The 18,303-nt window shown below is 36.0% G+C and overlaps 2 protein-coding genes and 1 pseudogene across 2 annotated transcripts; 1 reads left to right on the top strand and 2 right to left on the bottom strand.

The window, feature by feature from the left end:
* Positions 1 to 260: 260 nt before the first annotated feature.
* Positions 261 to 3,047, bottom strand: LOC137739255 (profilin). The gene is made up of 3 exons (XM_068478811.1): positions 2,811 to 3,047; positions 2,320 to 2,457; positions 261 to 706 (listed from the first exon to the last, which is right to left on the bottom strand). Exons 1-3 carry the CDS (start codon positions 2,931 to 2,933, stop codon positions 572 to 574), a joined length of 396 nt encoding a protein of 131 aa, XP_068334912.1. The 5' UTR covers positions 2,934 to 3,047; the 3' UTR covers positions 261 to 571.
* Positions 3,048 to 4,903: 1,856 nt separating this feature from the next.
* On the top strand, positions 4,904 to 6,390 carry LOC137740599 (bidirectional sugar transporter SWEET2a-like; annotated as a pseudogene).
* An 8,369-nt stretch (positions 6,391 to 14,759) lies between these two features.
* On the bottom strand, positions 14,760 to 17,547 carry LOC137739289 (acid phosphatase 1-like). Its single transcript, XM_068478840.1, has 3 exons — positions 17,111 to 17,547; positions 15,569 to 15,778; positions 14,760 to 15,160 (listed from the first exon to the last, which is right to left on the bottom strand). Exons 1-3 carry the CDS (start codon positions 17,545 to 17,547, stop codon positions 14,983 to 14,985), a joined length of 825 nt encoding a protein of 274 aa, XP_068334941.1. The 3' UTR covers positions 14,760 to 14,982.
* Between the last annotated feature and the right edge of the window lie 756 nt (positions 17,548 to 18,303).

Raw genomic sequence — 18,303 nt, 5'->3', positions numbered from 1 at the left:
ATCACTTTAAAACCGTGTTTAGTTACAAACTTACCCTATTAGACTCGGCAATGCATGACATAGATCAAACATATAGATCAACTACCGTATAAATTCATTGCGGCCGTTTGTCGAGCACTTGGAGCACTGGGCCTGCCAAGAGGAGTTCGGCATTGACAAGTTATTCTCCAGCCATGGAAGGCTCGTTTTTGTCCAACTTCCACCCAATAGTTGGTTACGGTTTACAGTGTTGTAATACACTAGATTTTCAGCCATCGATATATTATACAACAACATTTCTTCTTCGGAATTGAACAAATAATTTTTACCACATCGTAATAAGGTGAAATCCAAGGATACTCAGAACTTAGGAGCAAACAATGAGCTGAGCGAATAAATACACACATTCAGAAACACACGAAAAATCGGGGAAATGAACAAATCCTTGAACACCAAAAGGCAATGCATCCGTCTGCGCACGGTTATTTTCAGTAACACCACCAACAGTGCCAGTTCAAACCATATAACCAGCAAGTATATGCAAGTCGAAAAAGACAACTTCAGTGTATGAAAATCATGACGGTGATATGAGTTATAGGCCTTGATCAATCAGGTAGTCTCCCAACCTCTCCACAATCATATTACATTGTCCTGGAGTCAAGGGCTCCTCGTATATACCGAAAACCAGAGCTTGGCCGGTTTTCTTCACAGTTACGCCACCAGAGCCCTGCAGAGGAAATCAAATCCAGCATGTCATTAACACATAGACCAGACACAATTTGCATAGACAGCAAGAAATACATCATAAAGGCACATGAAAAAGGCAATTCGGTTTAAATTAGCTTCGGTGGTTGCAAGTGTACGTAGCTCCTTCCGCAAAGTTATGGACCCCATAATCATGAGGGGCATCCTCTTGTTGGGAAGAGTTTGGTACTAAACTTTACAGCAGATAAATCATATGCAATTAGACAACCATGTGGTTGCGTACTTTAGCTATGTGAGACTATTATCGAGAGGGACTAATTAAAATTTATAACAAAGAACCCAAAAGGAAATCTGAATACACAAAAGAGGAATATTTAAGCGGTCCACCTGTGGGACTCTTGAAGCTCTATTATTATTCTTTTAAGGACATACCATTATCTAAAGCTCTAAAATTAGCAACAGATGAGAAGGCAGAATATTGACTGCAACATGAAGAAACTTCAACAGATGGAATCGGTGGTGAACAATTTTATAAGTCAAAAAGCTGAAACAACCATGAGGACCACTACTTATGACACGGGCGCACGTATACTGCTTTACAGCTTTCATTGCAAACCCTTATGAGCAATTTAGGCTAATAATCCTCTATTCTCAAATAATGACCAGAAAAAACCTTTCTTTCATAAACTATCAAATAAACCGTCCACATCTTCAATTACAAATGGCTATTATTAGAACATAAATTGAGTCTTGCCTGCTAGCAAACTCAAGCTCAGCCACTACTTTTACAGGAGTCTAGATCCAAACTCAAACCAGCCTGAGAATTAGGCTCATTTGGGGAACAATTATAATATAAAAATATCATCGAGTATCTATAACATGATTTTTGATATGTAATTGTATAATCTAAAATACACAAATTGAGACCCATGACGCTAGAGTTTGGGGGTTTTTTTTTTTTTTTTTTTTTTTTTTTTTTTTTTTTTTTTACTCTGCCTAAAAGCTCACATGTGAAGATTAAGAAGCCATGGGATTGAGCAAAAAAACAGTAAGCTGTTCATGAGTGAATTAATTCCTTTACAATTCACCGCCAGATCCATCACATGAACATAAAATGACCCCATTTCTTTTTCACTTGTCATTTGAGAAATGCAAGCCTAATCTAAAGAAGCGAATTCTTGAAAATGTAGGGTTTTTCATGTAAATTCTTCTACTTATATCGCGAATAATTTAGTAAATGTTCCATTAGAAACCGAACAATATACTCTCGTCTCATGCACAATTGCTATCTTCTAAGGCCTTGATTGATCAAGGATGTCATATTTTTAAGAAGTTATATTGGATAATATACACACGAGCATTTTCTTAGTCATTTCATTTCTGCCCAAAATTGTTTACTTGTTCATTATCATTATTACTATTAGGAAACAAAGACCTAAAACCTTTTGCAGACATTGTGTTAGTCATGGACTGAAACCCTAATCAAGAAAAACACTTTCGAAAAGGAATTTTCTCGAAAACATTGTTTTCATTCGAAACACACACACCTAACCCGAATTACACCAAAAGAATTCAAAGCAATGACATCAATGACCAATTAGTGCATGATGAAGGAGAAGAGCAAAATAAACAAACCTTCTTGCCACGAATCACAGCTCCACCCTCGCCCTGAATAACCATGTACTTTGTCCCACCAAGGTGTAATCCAGTTGGGGCAAGAGACCCTGGCTCATCAAAATCTTTCATTATCGCCGTAATCTCTTCCGGCTTAAACTGCACATAAATAATAAAATAAGCAAACCAATATTAGTCTCCGTCACTCACTAACTACCACAACGGATAACATTTTCTCAGCAACCAAACAGAAAATATCAATCACAATTCACAAACCCTACCGATCATCACTAAGAAAACAAAAAAAAACAAAAATCGATTCCTATCAGAATCTGAATTGAAATGTTGAAATCAGTATCCATTAGGTTCACAAGTCCCGCATCTGCAATCCAATTACTTCAATTTCCGAGAAAATTGAAGTTTTCCGAGGAAACAAACAGAGCACAGATCAAATAATAAAATGACAATGAAGAGTAATCGGAAAGAGAGAAAGTTGAAGAATGAGAGAGAACCTTGGGGAAGGTGGAGCTCTGGGCCCACACACTACCGTCGTGGCCGAGGATGGCCGCGGCTGTCAGATGGTGGCCGTCGATGTCGCACATCAAGTGATCGTCGACGTACGCCTGCCACGACATTTTCTGATTCAATCGTGATCGTCGAAATTCCTCGAATTAACTTTGATCTTGTAAAATTTTGCGAATTTTCTTCTGCGCTCCTACTCCTGGTTTGAAGGAGGGAGGTATATATAACATAACACACACGGAGTTGGCCTGAAACTTGAAACTTGAAAGAGATGAGGAGGGGGAACTTTGGTGGGGCCCACTAAATCTTGGTATAAACATAACCACGTTGGTGTTGGGTCGGTGATCTCTTTTCAGGCGTTGGATAAGAACGTGATCGGTTGAGTGCCTTAAACGTCCTGCCACTGCATAGAGTGGGGCCGTCCATCAATTTGGTATGGACCAACCCGGCTGAACCGAATCACGCTGACTGGTTTATTATTATTTTTTTAGGAGCTTAATTGTAACAATAGTCATAAATTTTACTTCGAGTTTAATTTTAGTTTCTAGACTCTCAAATTAGTTTTTTTAGCCCTTAAACTTAATAATGTGTTGCATTGCATCATTGGTCTTTTTCTCTAACGCTATCTTTTTCCCATTAAATCTAGAGGTATAATAGGAACTTCAACTTATATCTTCAAAAAAAACAATAGAAGACGCTAACAAATGAAAATTTATAAATTATACCTATACTAAACCCCAACACAAAAACATTGTTCATTAAGAGTAAACCAACAAAGCAGTATTCGCCTATTGTGCACGTGTTGGCCATCTTGGAGAGGGAAGGGGGACGAAAAGGCTCTTCGATCTCCAGTCGCTTCCAGAAAGCACGATCACTAGAAATCTCTCTCCTAGAAACCCCTCGTTCTCCATTTGCTATTATCGTTCAACTCTAATTTAGCTACCCTTCGTCAACTCCATCTACTTTAACTTTCCTGCATATCTTTCTCTCTGAAGCTCCAAATTCTTGGCCAAATAGAACATCGAACTCTCTAGTGGTCACTAGCTCCAATTCGAGGTCGAGATGCACTCTGTCAATGACGTCCCCGACGCCAAGATTTTGTAAGGTCTCAATATCGAAGATTTCGTACTCTCTTTGTCAGCGATGACGACCTGACACAAATCCTGTCCCGATTTGAAGAAAATTCTTCAAACGGCTTTGAATTCAGAGTGAGTCCTTTCACCCTCTCTAGAATTTTATTTGCAATTCTCTATTTCTCTCTTTCTTCCGTTCAATCTATATGGTCTAGAATGCTGAAGTAGCTAATTCTACTACATACATGTTAGCATTTAACCAACCAAAAATATCATAATAAAATAATTTAGTTTGCCAATTAGGAGCTCTTTGTTCTCCAAAATATGCCTATTATCTTCCTTCAAAATCATATTTCAATCAGTTTTATCTGATGATTAGTTAGTTATAGTTTATGCACTTTTTAACTGTAGAGGATATCTATAACACAATACACTAATGATATTGATCTTTTTTTCCAATGAAAGATAAAAGTCATGATTGGTGTGAATATCGGTGAGAGTGATTGGAGTTCCTCACCGTGTGAACGATCCCAGTGGCGCAGGTTTTCAATTTTGGTGATTTCTAGGGTTTTGCGATGCGTAATGTTTAGGGATGTGGTTTGGGTTTGTGGGTAAGTAATTTTTAGCTTTAACTTATTTCTTCTTTTTTTTTCTCATATTTGTTTGACGGCATGATTTTTGGGTCCTTTACTGAATAGTTTTTTTAAGAAATGTTGGATTTTTTAGTTCTTTTGAATTTGTATTTTATTTTATTTTCGAGCCTTGAATTTTGTAAGGACTGTTTCATTTTTAGAAAGGTAGTTTGATCCCATTGATGAATTTTTTCATAACAGCTTCAAACCAACCTTTCTCCTCTTAGTCGATCATCTGCTTTGTTTCTTCTACAGGTATATCTATGTATACAGTTATGTAGATACATATAATTGATTTCTGCTATAATTTTACTTCTCTAGAATGAAAATTTGATTTTTTTTTATTTGGGTTTCTGAAGTTCTAAGGATTAGTTCGTCATGGCCAAAGTTGATACTTCTGATTCCGAAGTTGCCTCCTTTTTATCTCACAAAGTTGTGCTGCAATTCTCACAAGGTATATTTAGAAAAGAAAAAAAAAACAATTATTGATTTCTACCAGTAATTTTAATTATTTTTTTCTTGATTTTCTTATGAAATTTGGATTTTTGTGTTTTGTAATTGACTAAAATTCTTGAATTTTATCAGTAAATTTGTGTTTCTTTCTTGATTTTTATGAAATTTTCAATTTTGACTAATGGGGTTTTGTTAAAATTTTGTATTTCTCTATGAGTGATGCAAAGTGGTTGTGCGTCATGTTGTAGTAACCTCGAGTGCGTAATTGACTTGATCTTTCATTGTTCAGATATGTTATCTTTGATGTTTGAATTTTTAGGGTTCAATATTTAAGAGCCATTTATGAAATTTTTAGTTCCTGGACTGAATTAATATTCAATATTTTTCACTTCCATGCTGATTGTTGAATCTTTGATGTTCTAATTCCAGGTGAACATTTAACAAATTTGTCATGGACAAGTCAACAAAATAATTTTGTTGAATGCCTTGCATATATGGACTTTTGAATTGCTTGATATGTTGCTAGTATGGAATGCCTATAGTGAAGAGTAGCATTATACTAGGACTACAATCAATTCAGTTGGACTGCTTTCCAATTAGCCTACTTGAGCATTTTCATTTCTTACTCTAAAAGAGCTCTTAAGGTAATCTACATGCATCTCTTCTTATTAAGGTACCTTTTACAACTCTGCATTATTGACTATTTGTTGTTCTTTAAAATGTTTATTGCAGATAAGGATGTTGACATTGTTAATTAATTGCAGTTTTTGTTCTATTGGTGTCCATTGTCATTGTCAGCCTAAGTTTTTGGACTACCATGGGAGGTAATTATTCGTTGGATACTTGAGTACTGCTTCACTAATTTTCATGTATGTTTGCCATTGATTGTCATCATAACTTCGTGTCGAATGATCCTCATTTAGATTGTTCTTAGATGGTTGAATTTGTTCTCACTCATGCCATTTTTTTTTTTTTTTAGAATTTGGTTATCAAAACAAAAAGCATTGAGTTCATGCCATTTAATCTTTTCTTTGGAACTTTCTTAGTGAGTTTCTCATTCACTGCACATGGAGTGTTCAAGGTGAACCTTTTTCTCTATGTAAGTACTATATTTCCTTCAATCCAAAATTTCAGCAGTTATATAATCTCGCTCATCATAGCATCTATTCGTCATTCTCATTTCTTGGTCCAAATTGCATCTTAAAACATGGTTGAATGTCCTTCACATCAAGCACCAGTCAACCATATCACACTTGCATTGCATAATCATTAAGTTCGTTTCTTCAATATTTTGGATGCAAATGCCAAATGGTATTGAGGAGCAATTTTACCCTTTGTACAGTTGGTTTTATTCTTCTAAAGAAGACGCGAAAGAAGAACCATTGATAGCTGCACATATGTGTTGCAGAGATTTGATTCAAATTGGTGGATTTGGTTAAGAAACTAAGAAACCCTAACATCACTTTCGGTTTTAAGAGCTGAAATGGACATGCATGTGTTCATCTTTGTGAGATATAAGGGATTGAGGAATTTTGAGAGTGGTGGCTAGCTAATGAAATAGAGAAGGGATAATTCATTTTGTTTTGGGATCCAAAGTTTAATGCGAAGTTGAATTCTCATGATTTTTTTGTTGTTCTAATATCTTTTGTTCATGTATTTGAAGGTATTATTTTTATTCCTGCCAATTTATCTGAACCCCAATTCAATTTGCTGGAATTCATCAGAGAGTATTGGGTCTAATCATTTCCCTTTAATTTTTCAAGTTGTTTTTTTATTTCTATAGGGGAGTTGCAGGTGTCCATGTCATATTTGTAAGGAAAAAAAATCATTTTTCTAGATATATTGAAACATGTAAGAACCATTTTCTGGATATATTGAAACACGTAAGAAATTGTTTTCTACTAAGATATTAGGGTTTAATTTCTTTACGTATGTAAGAAATTATGTTACATGTTTAGTGACACACCCCGACCAAAGTTGAGACGTGTTGGCCGTCATGTAAGGGTGATATAGCCAAGTGTGCAAGAGAAGTGCATACGATAATAAGAAAATGCGAATAAATAAAAACCAACTAAAACTTAGCTATACTAAAGATAATACTAAGTGTGAGGAAGTAACCCAGTCAAGCTACAAACATTTTAGAGTATAGGTATCACAAGTGCAGTCAAACTGAACAAGTACTAATTATACAAACCAGGGAGAAAATCCCCACAGTTATTTATGGAAATGTTAGAACCGCCGGGAAGTCCTCATGAGCCACCAAAGATGATCAACTACCTAGAACCTGGAGGGGTGCAAAACAGAAGGATGAGTGGGCAAAAACAAAGCGTTTGAAACGCATTTATCTTTTCTGAACATAGTAACCCATCACTGTAAAACCCGTATAGTTTCCAGAGAATAATACTGAATATATATATATATATATAACAATGCACAAGGGCAGTGAAACCCAAAATACGCCATGTCATAACATTTCAGCTCTAAATCATGTAAGCCATGTGTAGAATCAATATAAAATAACATGCCAGCTAGAGTCACCTAATGTGACCTGCATAACTGGAACTATAGCTCATTAGCCAAGGCTAGCACATGAGTTGGAGATTACCTATGTGACCTGTACAACAGGCTGGGTATAAATATGTACGCTTAAGTGCTACGATCACGTGAAGGCTGTGCGATAAATTGCGGGTCATCTACAAGTCGGAACCACTTATTGTGGTATGTACGACATGTTGGCACCAAACTTGAATCCAAGGTGAGCATGCGGTGTGGGAGGTGAACGATCATGTGAAGGTTGGCCCTAGCCCAAGAGGGAGCATATACCCGGGTACAGCCCTGATGAGCTCTAAATAAATATATGCATACCAATGTAATACAATCCATTCAATCACATCATACTCACCTGAAGCTTACATGAGTCTATGTAGCATCACACAATTTAATTCGCAGGTATAACAATGCAATACTCAAAATGCAACTCATTTACGACATGGCATTCAAGGCATACATCATTTAAGAAAAACGTTCTGGAAACCATAACATATATATATAAAGCAAATGCCCACTCACTGATAGGTAGCAGGATCATAGCCCCCTAGCTTTGCTTGTCCACGCTCGTCTTCAAGGTACGTCTCACCTATATGCAAAATAACTAATTAACTTTAATTCGATAGCACATGAACAAAACCTAGGATTCATTCCTCATACGTTACTCAAATGGGGTGTTTGAATATACCAACATGATCTACTCGACAACACGAACACCCCCATATTTTTAGAAATTTTTTTGAAGTCACAAGCACCTCACGCCCCGACCAAGGCACGGCCACACGCAAGCACATACCTGGCACACTGAAGGAATCCCTAATAGCGTTAAGGAATATTTGTTAAAATAGCAGAATATTCCGTTAAAGACTAACGGTGTTACTTGACGCCGTTAGAATATTCCGTTACAGTTAACGGAATATTCTCATTCTTCTCTTGTGGACTTCACCGGAACCACCATGCATCACTGTCTGTACTTGCCGGTTTTTGGAAAAAATTTAAAACTTAATATCTATTTCAATTCTCAACCAAAATCTATGAAATTTATATGGATTTGAAGGTCTTGAAGAGTAGAACACGATCGTACCTATTAAGAGTCCAAAACCCAACGAAAAAAGGTCGGAAAAACCGACCACAACTGGAATCCTTTGAACTTGCGTGTCCCGACATCCAACTACTCCAAAACTAGCCTAAGGTCCCTATAGAGTCGATTAGGAACCTCCTTGAGCCTTAAAATCTTGGGAAAAGGTCACGATCACGTCGGAGCAAAAAGACACCTCGACGGAGGTTATGGCTCCTCGAGTTAAAACATGTCAACTCATCTAACGAATGGTATCATGAGATTCTAAAGCTCGAGATAAGTGTGAAAGTGGAAATCTCAAGTTCGATCCGTGAAGTTTTGGTATAGTTTGAGTGTGGGTGTGCTCTTGGGTGTACAGACAAATAAGAATGATCGAGAAGAGGTGAGAGGGTAAGGGTATACGTACGTGTGTGTGTGTGTGTACGGGATTGGCCCGAAGAAAATGATAATAAGCTCTGATTGGGTTGCCATGAGAAAGAAGGAGAGAGTTAGGTTTCAGTTGGCCCAAAAGAAAAATAAAACAAACCCAAAGTCTGATTGGGCCCCATAAAGTAGGAGTTAAGGTGATTAGTGGACAAAGTATAGTCAACCCTAAAATATAATCCTACCCATTATTCAGCCCTAACTCGCGTCAACGCGCTCGTGATGTCAAGTACGATTTAATTACGTTAGCGAGAAAATTGATTTAAAACTGTATATGTACATCCACGTCACTAAGCCAACGAGGGCAATATTGTCACTTTACACCTTAAGGGAGGAAATATATATAATACTTTGGGACGAGTCGTCACATTTAGTTTCTTTTAGTTTTACTATACAGATAGATGTGTATGTATTAGTATTCAATTTATCCCCATTCTCTTATGGTGTTTACTAAACTATTGTTGCACAATCTCTGATGGTTCCATTGTTGGGCCAAAATTTGAGATTAAATTTAATTACAAAATAAAAAACTAGATCACTACACAAACTATTATGTTGTTTGCATATTTAGTTGTTTTGGAACTTAGTTGATTTGGGTTTATGTAGTTTTTTTTTATCTTGGAGCCACTGGCTTGCAGTTTTTCGAGTGTTAACAAGTGAATATCTATTTCAATTTCTAATTTTCTGCCTCAAATGTTATAAATTTGAATTAGCCTAATAATCTTAACATACATTTGAAACTTCTCTGTGTGCAAAAAGAAGACATGTTTTGCAACCAGCACAATCCAACAAAACTTTTGCCACTCTTAAAATCATTATCTAAACTCTCAGCTCAAGTAACTATTCACTTTACATATGCTTTTCATTTCTTGATACATAAAACAATTTACATAATTTTTAACCATCACATGACTTGGCATTTACAGCTATATGATTTCTAATTGTTTGCATAAATTTCTTTTCATCCCCCGTAAGACGATCTCATGGCATAGTTTAGCAAATATTCACTATATCATGACAAGTTGCTTCTTTGCACACAGTTATTAATTAAAATTTATATACTGCAATGTTAAAAATATAATTATCCATCTAATTTATAATCCCGCAACAACGCACGGATATCACTATCTAGTTAATATCTAAAACTTCAAACAAATGAAATTTGAACTATAAAAATACAAAATGAAAATGGTTGGACTTTAACATGTAAATATTAGGCAATGCAATTTCAAAGGAGATCGAACTATGGTTGAACTTAAATAACTAACAAATCATATTAAGCTACGGAGAAAATGGTTATGTATTCAATTTTCTTACACAAAAAAATAAAATCTAATAAATTCTGGTTTATTAGATTTTTTTTTTCATTTTTAGTGATGTGGGATAAAGTTCCTAATATACTCCTAAATTTAAATAAAAAAAGAGAAAAAAGATGGCGTTAATGAAAATGACCAATAGTACAACACATTGTAGAGTTTGAAAACTAAAAAAACTAATATGAGAGTTTAGAGACCAAAATTAAACTAGAAGTAACATTCAGAAGCCATTGGTACAATTAAGTGTTTCTTAAGAATAATCAAATGGTTGAAAATCGAATGGAATCGTATAATAAATTGGTTCGGCTATAGTTTTGAGTTTTTATTTTAGATGTATCCTCTTACTGGTTAACAACCAAATAAAAATGTTGAAGAAGTGTGTAGTCTTTTTATTGGTTGATAACCAGATAAGAATGTTGAATTTAATGTTAGTGAAATTTTGAAGATTGACGACATGTTGGATTTTGGCTAACAATATTGTTAAAAAAGGCAAAAGAAAAATTAATGGATTCACGCCCACACCATTCGAATCAAACGGTTGAACCTTAATTTGATTTCTGAATGGATTTTTGTTAAATACGGACGGAACCAAACTAGTATAATGTCATTGGTTTGATCGCAATTTTTGTGTGAAACCAATCCAACCGGAACAATGCCCGGCCTATATTCATGGTCATGTGAGACCCACGTGATTTAACTTGTCAAGACTTTATGTAATTTTCAAAAAGAGATCGAGTCATTTACAATTTTCAAATCTTTAACAATTGAAATCACTGTTTTATGGTAATTACACAAAACTATTTTAATTATAGGTCGAACCACAATCTTATATCTCATGTTTTAAAATTACAGCCACTTAGTATTATGGTCTAGTGATATTTCTCTTCACTTGCAAATGAGAGGTCTTAGATTTGATTCTCGTCGAAGATGAATTTGAATCACATTATTGCTAGCACATTGCAACAATATCGTTTATTCAAAAAAAAAAAATTCAAATATCATACCTTATCTTACGAATTTGTTGTAATGTCAGATCTCCTTTATTTTTTTCTATTAATTTCTTTGTTAAATTGGGTTGAGGTGGGGCCCACTCCCTTGGCCAATTGGATTAAAAAGTTAATTAATATTAAAAAAAAAATTAAATCATTAAAATATTTTCTAAAAAACTGTGGGACCCACTCTCACCTTTCTTCCCCCAGTCCACCCGTCTCCCCCAACTTTCCTTCCTTCACAAACAAAACCAGAGCCCCTCCCCAACTGCCGCCTTCACCCGCCAATCACCACCCTCTCTCCCTGGACCACCCAGCTCGAATGGAGTCTCAATGCACCACCCAAAACGAACTCCTCTCTTACCTCCAATCCCAAATAGTCCCCGCCTCCTCTTCTGGACCCAAAACCCGACCCCAGAAACCCGATTGAACCCGATGTCCCTTCGACCCTAGCTCCAGCACAGCCACCTCTGTCGATTTCAAGATCTCCAAAGCCCTACAACAACGATCAATCCCTAGTGTCGTTGCCAAAGATGTAGCTCTGAATTCGAATCTAAACCCGAATCCGACAAACAAGTTTGTTTCTCGTTGATTTTACTGAAAATTTTTATTCAACCAATTCAATATATATATATATATATATATATATATATATATATAATTTAATAAATTAAGTGTTGTTGGCGTTGGTAGTCTAGGAAGATTAGGAAGATTGTTGCCGTTGCCCAAGATGTCCCCAGTGTCGTTGCCCAAGACAATGTTGGCCTGATTATATGAGCAAAGATTGACGAACACGCCACCAAATGTTCGAAACAGAAGGGAAAGAAAAAGATAGATGCACGGGGATTTGCTGGTGGCGGTGGCAGAGGTGTCAAAAGGGCGTAGCAACAGAGTACACCCAGTTTGTGAAATTTCGGGATTTGATTTGTTTGACTAAATTACAAAATTGGGGAATGAAATGGTAAAATAATAAGTAGTGAATAATTTGGGTTGAAGAGCAGCAAAGAGAGAGGGTGGTGATTGGCGGGTGAGGGCGGCGGTGGGGGAGTGGGTTTTGGTTTTGGTGGTGAAGGAAGGAGGGTTGGGCGAAGATCGGTGGACTAGGGAAGAAGGACGAGGTTGATGAGTTTGTGGGGTGGGTTACATTTTTTTATAAAAATATTTAAATGATTTTATTTTAAACTTTTTAATTCAATTGGGCCAAGAAGTGGGCTCCATCTCAAGCCACGTCAGCATTGAACAGAAAAATTAACAGAAAAACTAACGGAGGTCTAACATTGCAACAAATTCGTAAGATGAGGTATGACATTGTAATTTTTAAAACATGAGGTATGAAATTGTGGTTCGACTTATAGTTAAGGTAGTTTTGTGTAATTTATCCCTCTTTTATTTACCATATAGGCCTTTGTTATTTGCATACATGGTAGGTGTACAATCCACTTTTAGAAAAATATCAAACCACACTTGTATCCTTGTTTTTGTTTTCTTGCTCAATTTTTATTTATTTTTGTTGGTCAAAGGCAACATTCATTGCTTACTAACACATATACAAAACGAATGCCCAATCACAAAGGAAGTACAAAGCAAAATATGGACCTCCAAAACATTACAAGGAAAACTTCCAATCCATCACCAGGATCCCCAAAGCTCTACACACCCTCCTATAGATCTTCGACAAAACACAGTGCATGTGGGTCAAAAGGTGATGGATCCAATGGAATTAGGGGAAAGGATGTAGGATAGAGGAAACAAGGGGATGGGAAAGCCATAATGGAAGGGAAGAAAATGAATTGTTTGGAGACATGTAATTGAACAAATAGTGCGGAGAATAGTAGAAGGAAAGTCGGAATTGGGGGCTTTCCGATCTATGACGAAGGAATTGAGGTTTGGAGTCGGAGAAAATTTGGTAGAAGAATAGGAGGAAAATTAGGCTGATAAACACACTAAGAAAGGAAATCGAAAGGAAACTGGGGTTGCCACCAACCTTTGCCAAAGCAAGGGCTGGCAGCTGACTGATTTTTCGAATCTGTAAACTCACATAGGCGGTGAGAATAGCTCTCAATTGGAGAGAGACTCTCAATAGAAGAGAAGGTTGAATATGTTTGCTTGCTCAATTTAGGTCCAACAAGAAGCTCAAGTCTTAAACTGTGTTTAACCTTAGAGCACTTCCACCGGAAGCAAAAGAGGCCGGCACCTAGTGGAAAAAACAAGCTAAGACTCAGCCAATCCACTCCAGCCCATGGAATAGACTGGTACCCAGCCCAAGCTAGTCCACAGGCCGACCTAAAATTGACAGAGGAAGGAGACGGCTCATCTGACGCCTTACTAATGTCATGGCTACAGTCTCTCTCATCTGGAACCACATCCGACTCCTGGAACCTCATCCTGATCCCTGGAACCCCATCAACCCCTTTCCCCTGATAAATCCATATATTCAACACCATGTCCCCCTTCCAAATCGTGATCTTCCTGCAACTCAGATCGTCGTCGATCAATAGATTAACTCGGATCTTCCTGCAACTGGAATTTTTTTTCCGTTTTGTATATTTTCGATGAATTTTTGAATATGTAGGTGTTGATTTTTGGGGGTTTACGGTGTGCGCAGGTCTAGGATGGTGGGTGTCCATGTTCAGAATAGGGTAGATTCGACGGCATGGTGTACAGAAAAGAGAAAAAAAGGAAGAACAAGAAGAAGAAGAAGATGGTGTACAGAGATAAGAAAAAAAGTGGGAAAAGTGGGAAGAATAAGAAGAAGAAGACGGGAGTAGGGGAGTCAGAGAAAAGAAGTCAGAAATTAAAAAACCAAATTATTATTTTATAATAAAAATTAATAATATTTTAATAAAATTGACTAGGCTATTTTTTGTTAGGGGTGGAGATGCTTTAGCCTATTACTAGGGTCTATTACTGTTTACTTGAGTGGATAAAAGAGCTGGGTGCTAGTGCAAAGTCTTTAGGGGTGGAATTGCTCTTAAATCAGAGCGGGTCTTACTTTAGGAGTGCGACTTGTGTCAAACCAAAATTGAGTTGCATTGTGGTATGATTGGGTTTATATTCTAGAAATGGGCTCTGCACATTAATAATTTATTCGTGTCAACGATGAGATGCATCGGTCACTTATAATGTTAACATTTTAATACTTTAGGCACTAATGTATAAAAATTGAAAGATTGTATTTACTTCATAGGTATATTTTGTAATTAACTTTTCTTTGTACTAAGGATAGTAAAGGTTAATTGCAACTGTTTAATTAATTGGTGATTTGTCTTTTTTTTTTTTTTTTTTTTTTTTTGTCTCTTTTACATCCTTCAATGTAGGCTAATTTTTTAGTTTTAGCATGATTTGCTTTCCAGTTGTTCATTTTAAAGTTCCATTTGAGATTACTTCTAGAAAATTAAGTGCGCTTCATGACAATTAAATGCTTCGTGACAATTAAATGTGTTTCTAACAATATAATCAATCTCACTTACATCAAGTAAACCAAAAGCGCTTACATTTTCTCTTCAAAGGAAAAAAAAAAAAGTGCTTACATTTGGTCAAATTTCACTTATAGTACCATTTATCCAGCACATTGACATTTTTCCCCTTTATTTTCTCAATTTAAACCTCAATCAGTTATTCAACACTTGCAGAAAAGCAAAAAACCAGTGATCAACTGATGTAGTAGAGTGGATCAGGCAACTTGAAGGTCCGGTTGCCGACACTTGTCCCCAATATATCGCTCCATTGATCGCCTATGTTCCCAATTATTCTGAATCCACTCTTCTCAAGCTTCTCCCTCTCTGCCGATTTATACACGTACGATGTCTTCCCAGAATAAGCTGATCCCCTGCAACCAAAAATGTTACTTCAATTTAGACAGCAATAAAAACACTACAATAAAATGTAGTTTTGCTATTAACCATTTGTCAATAGATAGGTAGGGTTATGATGGAGGAATTAGAATATGAGGTAGGGAATCCTCGAATCCGGATAAGGAGGGTCAGAAGAGCGCTTGATTTCTAACACTAGCCCTTCTCGAAACTGCAATAAAGCAACAAAAATGTATGTTTGCTAGGGACCATTTGGAGGACGACAAATACATTTAGGTTGATTTTTTCCAAGAAAAGTTAAAAAATAGGCAAGATATACTGATATAGGGTTAAAGTAGGTCAAGATGTATAAACGCGGAAATAGAAAAAATTAGGGTTGAACCACTATTCTCAAGTATTAAGTTGAGTCGTTGGTAGATGCTTACTTTAAGACAAGCTTCTCCCAAGTGCGATATCCGACATTTTTGAGATTGGTGGTTGTGACACTTCTCTGATCTTCTCCTCTACCTGTTATGAACACGACCTTGACTCCAAGTTTCAACAATTTCTTGTACAGCTGAAGACTCTCGGGCAAAGCTGGGGCTGTGCCTTCCAACACCCATTCATCGAATGAAGTGGAATTGTATACCTCCGTCCTGAAAATATTAATTCCCAAAAATGCTGTTTAAACTATGAGTGCTTATTAAACCCTACCAAACAACAACAAACTTCTTCATTAATTAATTCTTAATGCGATTTGCCAATAATCTACATTATCTAAAAAGATTGTATTTCTAAGATTTCTCAATTATTGTTTTGCTTTTTAGCAAAATTTCCATTTGGATGATCAACTTCTTTGATTTATTGCTACTTTAATTTTCTATTATGCGTTGGGTCATGTGCATCCTCATGCTTTATATTTAATAAAATCTTTTAAATATATTTGTTAGTTAGAAGAGATTTTTCAGTGTGACCAGCACACGAGGTGGTACATCACGTATTACTATACAAATGGTGGAATATGTGTGTTAAAAAGTTAATAACTTAAAAAATAAAATTTTCCACTACTTATATAAAAACACATGGTGTACCACTCGTGTTCCTGTCACAATAAAAAAAAAATTCGTTAGTTAGACTAACTAAGAGCTTAGGTACCACATTATTGGTCACATTATTAACATATAAGTGAGTTTTATACAGTATTTTTTAATAAAGTTCTAGCGTTAGTGAGTTAAGCAGTTAATTGTTATGAGAAATGAGAAAATGAGTGGTAGTCAAATCCGTACTAAGATATATAAGTATGATTGTTTTCCGCTGAGTTTCATACACTATTATTCTTTTATTAATCAAACGATTTGCGTTATATAAACTTCATTATTCGTTTATCTGTCAAACAAGCATTTTGCAATCCTGGGGTACCCCTTATAGAAAATAAAAATGCAAAACCCGTGAAGGGTCCTTATTATTGTTTATTTCAACATTAATAAAATAGTGAAAAATGTCATGAAGGCGATAAATATAATATATCATTGGTTACTACAAGTTTTTGTTGAAATTTTGTATTATAATTTAATATTTGACAATTTGAATGTATGCAGTATAAAAATGATAAACGAACCAAAAAATAGAAATAAAGAACTCCATAATTAATTTACAATGTTAAGCAGCGTACACTCGTGGGTTTTCGTATATTAATCCCCGATCTAAAAATAAAAAAAGTAGAATTCTCTCTTTTTTGTTTTTTCCTTCTCTTTCATTCCCTCATATTTGAAGGGTGCGAATAATCCAAATGAATATGTTAAGGACAAAGAAGTCAAGCCGGCCAATGAGTCCGACCAATTTATCCACAAATATTACAATTATTGAACATAATTAACATTTTCTTAAGAAAAATTTTGATGAATTATCATATAACGTTAAAGAAATTGCTTGCGTGAAAGAAAATTAATATCACGATTTTGGTAATATTTACTCAATTAGCAACTTACCCGAATCCATGACGAGCATAATACGGTAGATTAGAGAGTGTAGTCTCATCTATATCAAAGACCCAAACGTTCTTGCCATCCTTTGTAAGATTGAGGCTCTTAGCATAGAGCCAAGCCACATCAGTGACCGCTTTTGAGTCCTTCCTGTACTGGTGCCCAAGCATGTAGTGCCCAACGTAGCTTTCACATTGTGCCGGAACAGTCTTCCAGTTGATAATGTTCCTAACTTCCACCCCCAAACGCCAACTCAGGCAAGACACACCGGGAACGCTGCTGCCACCCGCCCCAGATTTCGGCCTGAGGAGATGGATATGGTGGTTTCTAAGTGGCTCATAAGCTTGAGTTGTTGAGAAAAATATGGCAAGAAAGAAGAGTAATACTCCTGGCAATCTTTCCATGGTACGTGCGGGTTTTAGTGAGTGGAGACTTCGTTGCATTAGATTGATAAGTTTCCTTCTTTAAATAGGGTTTAATCAAGACATTGACCTTTGGTTTTGGGATAATTACGTGGGTGCCCCTTAGTTATGCTGGTGTACAATACAGAGTCTTCTATGACTCCACTTGTACTTGTTCTCTTATCCTATCTTATCCAACTTTATCTTATCTTATCTTAAGCTGCAAGGAGGAATCCTAATCACAGTTCAACACTCTCTACCTGATTCTTAGAGTCCTAAAATAATTAAAAGCACCATAACATTTTCCTCCTTGGATTCAGCCATTCCCTCCCTCTCTCTCTCTCTCTATCTCTCTCTCTCTCTCTCTCTCTCTCTCTCTCTCTATATATATATATATATATATATAATTCCTGCATTTTTTAGAGTGTGCCATGCCCTACCATTCATCCATTGAAGTTGCTGGAATTTTCAAAGTTCTTTCTATCTTTGTTTTAAGTTTCAATATTTATTTTAGATTGTTTTCCAGTTATGATGAACATGTGTAGCTAAGTTTATTTTTAGCTAGAGGTGAATTTGAAGCCATGATCATATGTTTTATATAAATTCATTACATCCAGTTATTGTTTCGTAAGACATGAATGCGATTTACTTATATGCTTTATAGAGAACCTATTCTTGTATGTTTATTAAGGATGCATACTTAGTTTGCATGCAAGGATTTGATGCTAGAATATAAGGGAATTTCACCTAATCGTTATGAACTTATATTTGTAAGTAGTAAAAGTCACTAGTCATGAT

Source organism: Pyrus communis, chromosome 7 (assembly GCF_963583255.1).
Source record: "Pyrus communis chromosome 7, drPyrComm1.1, whole genome shotgun sequence".
Taxonomy (NCBI): Eukaryota; Viridiplantae; Streptophyta; class Magnoliopsida; order Rosales; family Rosaceae; genus Pyrus; species Pyrus communis.
This window is presented reverse-complemented; position numbering and strand designations above follow the sequence as displayed.

Excerpts from the sequence above, each read along its gene's own strand:
- LOC137739255 (XM_068478811.1), bottom strand. The coding sequence starts at position 2,933 with ATGTCGTGGCAGGCGTACGTCGACGATCACTTGATGTGCGACATCGAC. Across the intron at positions 2,458-2,810 it reads AGAGCTCCACCTTCCCCAAG|TTTAAGCCGGAAGAGATTAC; the intron begins GTTCTCTCTCAT and ends ATTTATGTGCAG. Across the intron at positions 707-2,319 it reads CTGTGATTCGTGGCAAGAAG|GGCTCTGGTGGCGTAACTGT; the intron begins GTTTGTTTATTT and ends TTTCCTCTGCAG.
- LOC137739289 (XM_068478840.1), bottom strand. The coding sequence starts at position 17,547 with ATGCAACGAAGTCTCCACTCACTAAAACCCGCACGTACCATGGAAAGA. Across the intron at positions 15,779-17,110 it reads TATGCTCGTCATGGATTCGG|GACGGAGGTATACAATTCCA; the intron begins GTAAGTTGCTAA and ends TAATATTTTCAG. Across the intron at positions 15,161-15,568 it reads TGGGAGAAGCTTGTCTTAAA|GGGATCAGCTTATTCTGGGA; the intron begins GTAAGCATCTAC and ends TTTTGGTTGCAG.